General features: G+C 38.6%; 1 protein-coding gene across 9 annotated transcripts in view; it reads right to left on the reverse strand.

Moving 5' to 3' along the window:
- Window positions 1-12,203, reverse strand: part of Scn3a (sodium voltage-gated channel alpha subunit 3) — a 111,703-nt gene that overhangs the window by 35,453 nt on the left and 64,047 nt on the right. For all 9 annotated transcript variants that reach the window (XM_017591972.3, XM_008761920.4, XM_008761918.4 and 6 more), the window contains 3 exons: window positions 5,643-5,816; window positions 4,197-4,553; window positions 1,607-2,077 (listed from right to left, as the gene is read on the reverse strand). In XM_017591972.3, the coding sequence (XP_017447461.1) occupies window positions 1,607-2,077; window positions 4,197-4,553; window positions 5,643-5,816 (1,002 nt within the window). The remainder of the gene's footprint in view (window positions 1-1,606; window positions 2,078-4,196; window positions 4,554-5,642; window positions 5,817-12,203) is intronic.

Below are 12,203 nucleotides of genomic sequence, written 5' to 3' on the forward strand. Positions count from 1 at the left end.
ATGCATAAGATATTCTCTGTGGTCTCTCAGTCTAAGGTCCTTTGCTCTTTAATAACAAATGTTGCTAATTGTTTCTGTTCCGGAGCACTCCCTCCTGACCATGCAGCCAATTCCAACTCCAAGCTCTGACTGACTTTAAAAGGCTGCAGTCTGAAGTTCCCAGACACACCATCCTTTGCGCTGTCTCCTGCTCTCTGCTCTCCTTAGTAATAGGAGCTCATTATCAATCCCGGCTCTCTCTTTGTAGAACGATATCTTTCCACGTTTTACAATGTGAACCAAATAGGAGGCCCATTCCAATCTTCTCTCACTTAACCTCTCTTCCCATTCTTAAGCACCTAAGAATTTAACCGAGGCCTGTAAGACCAAACTTTTATAGAGTTTTAATGACTCTATGAGCTTGCTGGGAGTCACATGATAAAGACTGTCTTTGACCAAACTGGACGAAGTAATCAATGAAAGCCTGCTGGTCCTCTAGTGATGGGAAATAAAGCCAGAATTGAGTCTTAGTGACTAGGATGAGCAATGTAAATTAGCTGTGCTACACTCGATTCCTGTGTAAATAAACATTGCTCTGAAAATAAACATCGCTACCTCATTTTGATCATATTCTTTAAATTATAAAACATATTCTGAAGTATGAGAAGAATGGTGACATTGCAAGCTATAATGCCATAGACTTCCAATAAGGATTTTAGAGCAAATTATCTTGCTAAACTGGTTTTCAAAGGCTCCAAGAGAATTCACAAAATCCAACATCACTGGTCGGATTCCTAGGGTGTTGATGTTATCCCCTCCAGCTGAAGATCTCTTATAACACCATCTGTGCTAGATTAACTTCCAGCTGTTACCTCCAAAGGCTGTCAATAAATATTAATAAAATATTTTAATTGAGGTGATGTCACTAAGCTATTATCACTAGACCCAAGGAGCTCAAATCATCGCCTATGAAAATTTTCTTTTTTTCATTCTAACAACTACTCATATGAGAGTAAATTTCCCATCTGTAGACCCACTCTAATGCTCAAGTGTTATACCTCAGTATTTTCAAGGTAATATATAGACCACGTTGCTCATCTGTAACAGGAAAAAAATCAGTAAGGCTTGGAACTTTCTAGTACTTTCACAGATAATTCACTCTCTTGTGGTAAATGAAATACTTAAGTGTGAAGAAAGACTACATACATTTTTTTCACAGTGATGGCATGCCACCATTAAAATATAGTTCCTTGTGTTTTCTAAAACAAATCACTAATGAGGGGAAAATAGTATCTCTTTTGTTTAGGGCTACATTTGAAATTAGGCTTTCAAGTTGTTAAGAAAATGAACATTTTAATCGTTCAAATTGTGATAGCCTGTGGAAAGCTGTAATTAAATGAACCTACCTATTTTTCATGATGTTCCAACATGATCATCCGATATCACGTTGTTTTTGTGTGTAGTGTTGGATACTAAAGGACTTCATGCCTGTTAAGCATCCTACCCTTGAGCTACACACCCAACCCATTAGTTTCTGTTGATAAAGCGCCTACAGGCAAAAACAACACAGAGTAGCCACACTCTGTGGATGATGAAAAGCGCAGCCAGAACTGAAACGCACGCTTACCTCCTTACTTTCTTCCAATTCTGACTCACTGCTGAACTCTTCCGTATTTAAATTTTCAAAGTCAGACTCTCCCACAGCAATTGGCACAGTCACGGTGAGGCTGGGATTGTTTATGAATGACATGTAGTCATTTTCATCGATTACGTATTTTTCCACACTGCTTCCGGTTCCCACGCCGCTGGTGGTTCCATTACCGTCTTTAAGGTAGTTAAGCTCTTTGCTTATTTCGATGCCCGTGTTATTGGACATGCAGCTGTCTATTTTGTTGCCTTCTTGGATTTCTATCACTTTCGGCTTTCTGAAAAACGCTTTTCGGAAGCACTCCCGTATCTTATTTTTCACAAAATCAATTCCCTTTTGCATCCTTCCCACCGCGATCTGGAGGTTGTTCATTTCGTTATCATCGTCAGTAGCAGCAAGGTTATCTGAACTAAAGGAACTCAACAATAAGGCCAGAAAGAGGTTCAGAACCTGAAGAGGAGAGAGTAAAAGCTCTAAGTTAAAACTGACACACGGGCAACAATAGGAAGTGGACAAGGGGCTCAGATCTTTACTATAGTGGTTTCACTCAGTGCTTAGTGAATGATTAGTGTACATCAGGGTCCACGTTAAAACCACACATGATCATGTCTACCTGTGGTAAAGGGGAATGATAACTTAGAAGCCCCTCTCCACTGAGAATAGCAGGGAAAAAAAGAAACTATTAAAAGTCTCACCAGTGAAAAGACAAAAATCCCCCTTTCAATGGCGTTTGACACACACACTCACACACACACACACACACAATGGCATTTTCAGTTCCATTGTTTTATTTCCTCTTACCAGCTTGCCTATGGAGTGTCTAGCTTCATGTGTACAAATAACCAATTTATCTAATAACCTGCTAATTTGTATAAAGCCAGTACGTAGCAGAAACAGATTTCTTTGGTCCAGAGGCTACAAACTGTGATGGCAGAGATAGCGAATTACACAAGGGTTAATATATTTCCTGTCAAGCATACTTTAAAACATGGGTGTTCAAATCGTGTAGAAAACTGGAGAAAATTCCAGAACGTTCTAAGGTTCAGCCATACTCATATAATGTAAATCCCTTCTCTCCTTAGGTTTGTGGAGTGTCGCTGTGACTCACTGCAGTGGATACCTGGGGGTTTGTGGCTATTACAGGGATAACTCACAATGTCTGATGTAAAAGGATATTTAAGCACAGGGATCATTTTAGCCTAAAATGTAATTACTGAGTCTCTTTATATAGTAGGAGGACAAATGCAAACTAGGATCTCTGGGTTGTTTTCTATTTAAACATCATATTTTTATCTGAATCTAGGGCACTTTTCTATTTTAAGAAAATAATGTGTATGTCCCACTATCGTTCTTTTGAGTATTATTTGAAGTGTACCCCTTAAAAGGAAGACCTTATATGACTATGTAGGTACTTACTATATACATATATGATAGAGGAATTTAAGTATGAAAACACATGCCTTTATGTTAGGGCTTTTAAAATAGTTTCCATTTGTTCTTGGACAATTTCATCCACGAATACAAGATACACTGGCCATGCACTCCTCACCCCCACCCCTGCTACACCTATTCACAAGGCTCTCTTTTGCGTTCAAGTCGATTCCTTTTATTCGATGTGATCAACTGGAGCGCTGCTGTTAGCATGGCTTTTTTGAGGTAAGCAGGCTCAGCTGTGGGGAAGCAGCTCATGACAGTTTGTCCATCCTCTTCTAGAATCTAAGGAATGGCTGAAAGTATGTAAAATCTGATCTCTCTTGTGTCTATCTTCATTTCTGTCTCTGCCTCTCTCTGCCTCTCTGTCTCTGTCTCTGTCTCTGTCTCTGTCTCTCTCTCTGTGTGTGTGTGTGTGTGTGTGTTGTGTGTTTGTGTCTTTCTGTGTATGCTTGTATATACATACATACACGTTTGTATGTGTGGAATTATTCACCCTCCAATGTTATTTCTTTTAATAAAACAAATGCAGATAAGAACATATTTTGTACCCTACAGTAATTATAAACCACAACTGAAGTAAATTACTTTATATCTTTAACGTTTGACCTTAGAATTTGTGTCTAATCCACACCTTTAAATAAAACAGTGTGAATTATGGACATGTAAGAGGTAGTTGTATTTTTAGGGTTTAAAGAGATTATCATATCAAATAATGATATAGTGAGTCTAGATAAGGAAATACACTTTTTGACATGAAAAAAGTAAACTTAGTAGCTGTAACCCGCGAACATGCTTTTCATCCCCATATCCTCCATAGCAGACATTTTATTCCATGGTCACAGGGAGCTAGCTCTGACCTCAGAGAATTTAAATAATGTCATTCTGTAATTCCTGTAGGGGGTGTTGACACTGAAGTGCTGGCAGTAAAATTGGAGATATATTTACTGCTTAAGCCATTGTTTCCTACGGCCCAAACTCATTCTTTTTTTTTTTTTTTTTTTTTTTTTTTGGTTCTTTTTTTCGGAGCTGGGGACCGAACCCAGGGCCTTGCGCTTCCTAGGCAAGCGCTCTACCACTGAGCTAAATCCCCAACCCCACTCATTCTTATTCACAAAGATCTGCAGTACATACGTACCACAAGGTTCCCAATCACCATGACCAACATGAACACAATAAGGCACATGGTCTGGCCCGCGACCTCCATGCAGTCCCACATGGTCTCTATCCACTCCCCACACAGCACTCGGAACACGATCAGGAAGGAGTGGAAGAAGTCGTTCATGTGCCAGCGCGGCAGCTTGCAGTCCACATTGATCTTGCAGACACACTCCTTGTAGCTCTTTCCAAACAGCTGCATGCCGACCACGGCAAAAATGAAGACGATGATGGCCAGCACCAGGGTCAGGTTGCCCAGTGCGCCCACCGAGTTGCCGATGATCTTAATGAGCATGTTCAGTGTGGGCCAGGACTTTGCCAACTTGAAGACTCGGAGCTGTAATGAAATGAAAGGAAATGTAGTACACTTGGAAGCCAGGCGATTATTTTATGAGTCGATCATAATGTAGATTCAAAACAAAAGGTCGATAATAATATTAGAGTTGTAAATCAAGTCAAATCATTTAAGTGCATTTCCCCTTTATAATTCTCCTTTAGACTTACTGAAAGATATAACTAAGAAAACATTACTTTAACTATAGACACTGTTAATACATCAATTGTCACTTTAGATTTTACTCTAGAAACTAAAAGGGAATGTTGAAAATGTGAATTACATTTTCCTTTTCTTAAAAAAGTTGTGAAATAAGCTAATTCAATTTTTAAAAGCTTTTGTTCAATTCGAAATACATATCTATCTGTATGTCTACATATATATACATACCTATATATATATATACATATATATATGAATTCTAAACAAAATGTAGGTACTTTCAACATTATTTTTGCTATAATTTAAAACATTTTGTGATATCGTTGTTTAAAATACCAAATGTGTCAAACATTTTTTTATGTGTTGATTTTGTTGTTTTGCTTTTGCTTTGGAGATACAGGCTCATGTAGCCCAGGCTAGCCTCTAATTTACGGTTTATCTAAGGATAAGTCTAAACTAGTTCTTCTGACTTCACCTCCCAAGTACTAGTGTTAGAGACATACACCACTGCTCCCAACTTCTACATGCTTTAAAGCAATTCCTCTAATAAGGTTGATTAAAATCCTAACATTAACTGGAGCTTAATAGTTTTATTTGCATTTCTTCTATTTCTTTTTTCTTTCTTCTCCTCAAAGCTATAAAATGAAAACAATTTCAGAGTAGAAAACCAATTTAGAAGGAATATATATATATTAATATATAATGTATTAATGTCTCCTACATATTGAATTGTGGAATATTTCAATCATTTTTTGTTATTTTTAGAAAATAGATTATACTTATCTTGAAAGGTCATGGTTGTACATTTCCTGGGGACATTGACTTATGTAATTAAAAATGCTATTGCACAAACTATGATAATTACATAAACATACATTTAAAAATAAATGCTATGCTTATGAGAGAGGAAACATGAAGAACAGAAGATACCAGTCTGAAGGACCGAAGCACAGACAGCCCCTCCACATTTGCCAGGCCTAGCTCCATTAAACTCAGGCTAACAATAATTCCATCGAAAATATTCCAGCCCTCTTGGAAATAATAATAGGGGTCCATGGCAATGATTTTAAGGACCATTTCGGCTGTGAAGATCCCAGTGAAGACCTGGAAGGAAACAGAGAGTGGCACTTGAGAAGCCCTAAGCTCAGAGGCTGCAGGACTTTACCAAGAACGTTAAACCATAGCAACTACAAACATCTGACTTTTAAACAAAACAGATCAATGTCAACTTTGTAACTTTTCCATAAGCCGGCATTGTGCTGAATAGATGTGTCTTTTTTAATGAACCAGCTGGGTTTCTAGGGAAGACAAACTTTAAGACCTTTCACTGTGCACATTTTCCACCTCTGTCTTGATAATAGCTGTGGCATAAGTGTCCTTCTGGTACACGTTGAGGCTACCAAGCAGCACATCTGCTTTTCTGTAGTGTTATAAAAATGTTGCGAAATACATTCTTGGAAATAAATCCACATATCATTGGGAGTCTAAAAAAATGCTTAAAATCAGTAAAAATATACATTTTTACTTGTACATTTTGTAGTTTTCTTTAATGGATTGCATTTTGTTCCCGTATTTTATAAACATTCTTGAAACAAAAGAGTGTCTGCCACAAATGTTTTGTAATCATGGTCTCTGGCTGCCTGCCTCAGAATTAAGGTTAATGGATTAATAGAGAAAGGAACTGCGTATTTAATTGGAACAAGCAAGAAAGTGTTCTCAGTATTACATATCCATAATTAAGATTAATATGGTGAGAATAGAAGAAATGTGTATTTGACAATAGAAACAAAACAGAACACATTAAACATTTATTTCAAATCTAAAACCACAGACAATAAAAACGGAAACAAATTATGGGCTGTGAAATTATTCCTGCCAAAGTGTTTTTAAATAGTCACCCTAAATCTCTATAGGGAAAGGGTCTATTTTATGATGGTAAAGTCAAAGTTAATAGAGTAAGTCAGCCTTTATCTTGAAGAAGCTCTGGCCAAATAAATTTACTAGAGTCATTTGGTATGTTAAAACATATTTCTTTTTAAAAATCCAGACCCACTCTTATTAAAGCACAAATATAGCCAATATGTCATTTTTAAATCTTACAAATATTTTAAAAGGAAGTGCCAATTTCTAAAATGTACATCAACTGCTCTTAGTCACGTGTCAGTCAGATGGACCTAAAATACACTGTAAGCAATGTGGAATACATTTTGAAAACATGATGTTTTCATTTTATATGATAGCTCACCATGGGACTTTTTAAATTATTATTATTATTTTACAAATAGTTTCCCTGGTGAACTTCAAATGAGCTCTCACTCAAATGAATTTGATTTCTGTAAAACTTTCAGAGGCAGATGTTATTTGAAATAAGCACCCTGGTGATAGAAATGCATTAAAACAAGCTAGGAACTCTTTAGCTAAAGGATCCTCAATATCCCTTCTTAGAGAAAATCAAAATCAATCTTTTTGGGTCTGCTGAGATGGCTAGCTCTCCTGCAGCTAGCAAATGCATAAACCAGAGTCAAGCTTCCCTCCAAAGAAATAACGCCACCATAAAACTTCTCCTTAAGAATATTTGAATGAACATTCTCATCTCAAAATCACAAGAATTTGCCTTAAAGCTTTCTAATGTAGGTCCTCAAAGCACTGGTAATGATGTTCTATTTTTCTGTAGTTTTAGTACTGTCAGGTAACTTGTCAAAGGAAAAGCTTCTCTAACATTATATGATGCATAGACTGGTTTATAGGATTCCTATACTAGGAGCTTGAATTTTAAAATGGCAGGATAAACAGACAAACAAACACCCCAAAACTAACATTCTGCAAAAATATGAAGTAGCAGAGAGAGACTCAATAGAGATTTTGAGGTCTCCAGATACTCAAACTGTGTCAACCCAATCATCCAGGAAGGGATGCAATGTTTATGTATTGTAGAAACAAACTACAAAAAGTCTACTCCTTAATCAAAGTCCAGTCAGAAGATTCCATAACCCTTTCCTAGTCTTTGGATCTTAATTCTGTCTACTCTCTCATGGTTTCCATCCATTAATCACTACATAGTTATTTGAGAAACAATAGGTTAGCCTGTTGAAACTATCATACGTTGGGAGCTTCAATAAACTCCCAACAAAGTATGACCACTTACTATGATGTACAATTTAGAACAAGTGAACTCTGTCATTAGGACTCAGACTTGAAGCTCTTTTGACTTCTGCTTTTCCACCTGATTATCCTATCGCCCAAATTATATCATCCCCACACTTACAGATACAACAGCTTCGACATTGGAAGACCATAAAAAAATCTATTTCCGTCCATAGTCTGGAAAGTTTTGAAAATATTCCTCATTTATTCAATTCCCCCAACATCCCAATATCCTGAGAAAAACATAAGGGCTCAGAGCAGGAATATTTTCCATTGACACTTCAATGAAAGGTTCATAAGGTTAATGCTGTGCATGTGGGAGGAAGGAAGCTGTTCGGTGAGAGCATGCTGGATGCTAGGCACACTGCTAGATTCTTCCAGCTCACCTCATTTGACCTGCACCGCAGCCTCAGAGATGGGCATCGTGACACCCATTTCAACAATAAAAGAACAAGGCGCAGAATGTTGTACATTTCCAGAGAGTATATTATTCATCTACAGTGAGAGTTATAATCTGGTCTGACTGGCTGTTGACTCTTAAGTGACTGTCATTTTTACAAAAACCTGGCTCGGGAAGCAGCCTCTTTGGGAGTAGAAGTAACCAGTCATTTGTTTATTGAGGAACTGCAATGTAGACACAGTGGGAGACACAAAACAAAAAGGGATGCAGGGTCTGCCACGGAGAAGTTCACAACAGATGGGAAAGCCACAGCTTCTGGTGTGAGAAAGTTCATTAGGGAATAAGCTGAAGTTGCTTAATGTGGGCTGAATACCATGGTAGAAAAGAAAAGAGGATGAAGAGGAACTTGGCAGAATGTGAATTGAGATTTGAGAACATTCTATATGTGGACTATTTAAACACATAAACTTTGGTGTGGTGTTTGTGTGGTGCTGTGACAAAGTTTTTCTGATGTGGCTTGTGGGGGGGGGGTTGTTATAAAGGGAACAACAGACATTAATGCCAGAAATATTTTTTAAAGTTTTTAAGAGTAAAAGACAAATACCCTGAAGGAAAAAAATAATGGATTTTTCTATCAAGTAGACATGGGAAATAAAGAAAACGTTAACTCCACGTGGTTCTAACAATTCTAAGCTTTGTGGCTAGAAGGCTCTGTTAAACGTGACACAAAATTGAAGTGAGGATGATAGCGCTTCTCATAAATGGTGGGACGGATGGCTATTCAGCTGAGACTATACAGTGCTTAAAGCAATCCTAGGCCAATGATCTGTGTCAGCAGGGCACAAGGAATCAAGGAATCAAGCTCATGCTTTATAGTATTGTCCCTAAAGTTGCTGGGACGTGAACATATTGAGTGCAAAAGCATCATGAATGATGTAAGGAGTCAAAAAGCCGGTAACAGCAGTCACAGAGAGTATCAGGGAGGGAGTGATTGGCATGTTCAAGAAAATAATTGGGACAGATTGAGCATCACAGCATTATAGGTGTGAAAGTTGAAGAAAAGGGAGGGTGTTCTCCCGAGACCAACAGTACAGAGAGGATGAGGTGAGTTATAAATATGCATATTTATACCTCTGTCTCCCCAACACCCCTCTCCACCCTTCTGGTGGGACTAGTTTCTCCACCTGTGTGACCACTCGGGACGGCCATGTTTTCAAATGGCCACTCCAAGTCCTCCTTCTGAGGCTGGTTATACAAGAAGTGACTGTCTATGAAATATGCCCAACATAGTTCTATCTATCATGCTGGAATTCAAAAAGGAATTTATCCTTTTTTTTTTTTTCGGATTAAATGATATGAGATGTACCGCCTGTGAGCTTCGCTATCCCTGAGAGATGACGCAAGTGTTTGCACTGCCCCCAATACCAGTGCATCTTCACCCTTCACAAAGCTTGGCCCTTCGTCTTTTGTGCTTGAGGAGGCAACTCTATCCCCATCATTCAAGTACTCCTTGGATAGTAAAAGGAAGGTGTCAACTAATAAATATGTAAACTCAACTATTTAGTTGAAGCTCTAGGGAAGAGATAGTAGGAGTGAAGAAAAATCAGGCAGAAGAAATAAAAGCCTAATATTTGGGGGGAATTAGGTCTAGTTTATAACGAATTCACCTTTACACCCTTCAAACTGAAGAGACTCACGTGGCTCAAGGCTTAACTTCCAAAATACTTTCTATCTATCAAGGACCTTAGGACTTCTTTTCACCCATGTTCCCTCCCTGTTTTCTCCTCTCCATCTCTCTCCCGTTTCTTTTGGATCAGCATCTTACTATGTAGCCCATGCTGGCCCGGGAACCATGGTTCTTCCTGCCTCAGCCTCTCGAGCATTCGGATTTTCAGCGTGTGCCGCCACGCCTACTTCTGATCATCCTATTTTGAAGATACAGTTCTCGTTAGGGACTTTACATCCTAACGAATGGGGATTTCTAACGCAAACCTGATAGGAATAATGAGAAAACCTGTTTTGTAGAGTACATTCGTTGGTCACAACTGGAGATCCTTGCAGTAGAAAGCCCTGGCTAGAGCTCTTGGATCAGAATAATGTGATCAGCCTTAATGCCTTAACCAGCTGAGCAGCATTCACTTTCATTTATGACTCCACAAAGGAGAGTCGTATGCTCCAGTTAAAAAGTACTTCCCAGAAACTACAGTAAAGAATCATTTATCCCAAATAGTTTGTGGGAAACATTTCTGGACATTAGGCACTGAGGATTCAGAAGGAAAAGAGAACACTCATTATGATTCTCTTGCTGTCTTTCATATGGTATAAGTGTTCATTAGTACTATATTTGACATGTTCAATTATAAGGACAAATTTATGTCTAAATGCAAAAGGTTAAAATATTAAACAGTCATGTAGCACAGGGGTTACAGACAGCACAATTATTATGCATGTCCGTGTTTTATGGTCTAAGAGGAAAAAAGTCCATCTGTACAAAGGCACAAAGGCAAGTTCAGCTCATCTGAGTGAGAAGGAAGGATAAAGCATAAATGCACTCTTATTCAATTATGTGTTAGAATCGACACTTTTTGTTCTGATATTACAAAGTGCACTACAGGTGTGCTATGATGCTAACTAGCTCTTGGCAGGACAAGGACCCAGGGGGAGCAAAACATTCCATTCAGGTACTCCAGAGGGAATGTAAAACTGATTCTTGAATTTTTTTCTTTTTCTTTTTTTTTTAAAGATTTATTTATTTTATGTATAAAGTACACTGAAGTTGTCTTCAGACACACCAGAAGAGGGCATCAGGTCCCATTACAGATGGTTGTGAGCCACCATGTGGTTGCTGGGAATTGAACTCAGGACCCCTGGAAGAGCAGTCAGTGCTCTTAACTGCTGAGCCATTTTGAAGGGCTTTGGAACATCCTGAGCTGGTCAGTGTTTCCTATACTATGTGCTTCAATGCTCAGAATGCCCCTAAAATGTGTTCACAATCATGATTTCTGGGTTCTACAAATGGCTCGGATATAAACATGGAAAAACCAGTACATAATATCATGCAGGTACAGACGATAAGTATTGTATCTTAGTGAACCAGAGAGCAAACCATTTTCCTGTAGATCAATGAAAAAGATATCCAATAGAAAAATAGCATCTTTAAATAGTCAAAGTCTCGCACAGTGCAGTTTTCCACATTTTGACTGCTACTGAATGTTTCAAAGAGCAAGCTAGCCAAAATCAAATAGATAAAAGTGTTCAAGTCTTTGGGTGGTTTTCTTCAGTGGACTTCTGTGGGCAACCAAAGGAAGGCCTGGGTATATGAAGGTTTGAACGAATATGTATTGTTGACGTGAGGCACCAAGTCAAGAATCTTAGCCTCAGAACCATGGGGGAAAATGAGCAAAGCCCTCATCCTGGAAGTGAGGATCAAAGGAAGAACAAAGCCTTCCTCTGGTGCACCTGCAGCCCATGATGTTGATAGTGTGTTCAGAAAGCGTCCAGCATAGTTTCTGCCTACCCCATATTTACACTCTGAGGACTGCACCTCAACAAAGACTGTTTTACTGAGATGGACTAAACCTGCCCACTTGATCCAGCTGTGTAGAATAACCCTGCCTCTTTGCTCACCTGCGTGTCTGAACACTACTTCCTTGGTCAACCATAGGCAACTACTCCATCTCTCTGTTCAACTCTATGTAATGAACACACTGAGCTTCCAGGCACTGCAGTTTCTCTACCAGAGAGCCCACCCACTGAGTCCCAGCTAATCTGTGTCTGTTTTCTTTTCTTTAGTCCTTCACTGTCTCCGTCAGGCCCATCCCTGGAGCCTTGCAAGGATACAACAACCTTCACAGAAAGACAAAGCATCCAGGTATTTGCTTACTGAAGATTAAATATCTATCAGTACTTTATAATTGGCAATGAACGCTATACTGAGTTATTTGTAA

This window comes from Rattus norvegicus, chromosome 3 (assembly GCF_036323735.1).
Source record: "Rattus norvegicus strain BN/NHsdMcwi chromosome 3, GRCr8, whole genome shotgun sequence".
Classification (NCBI taxonomy): domain Eukaryota; kingdom Metazoa; phylum Chordata; class Mammalia; order Rodentia; family Muridae; genus Rattus; species Rattus norvegicus.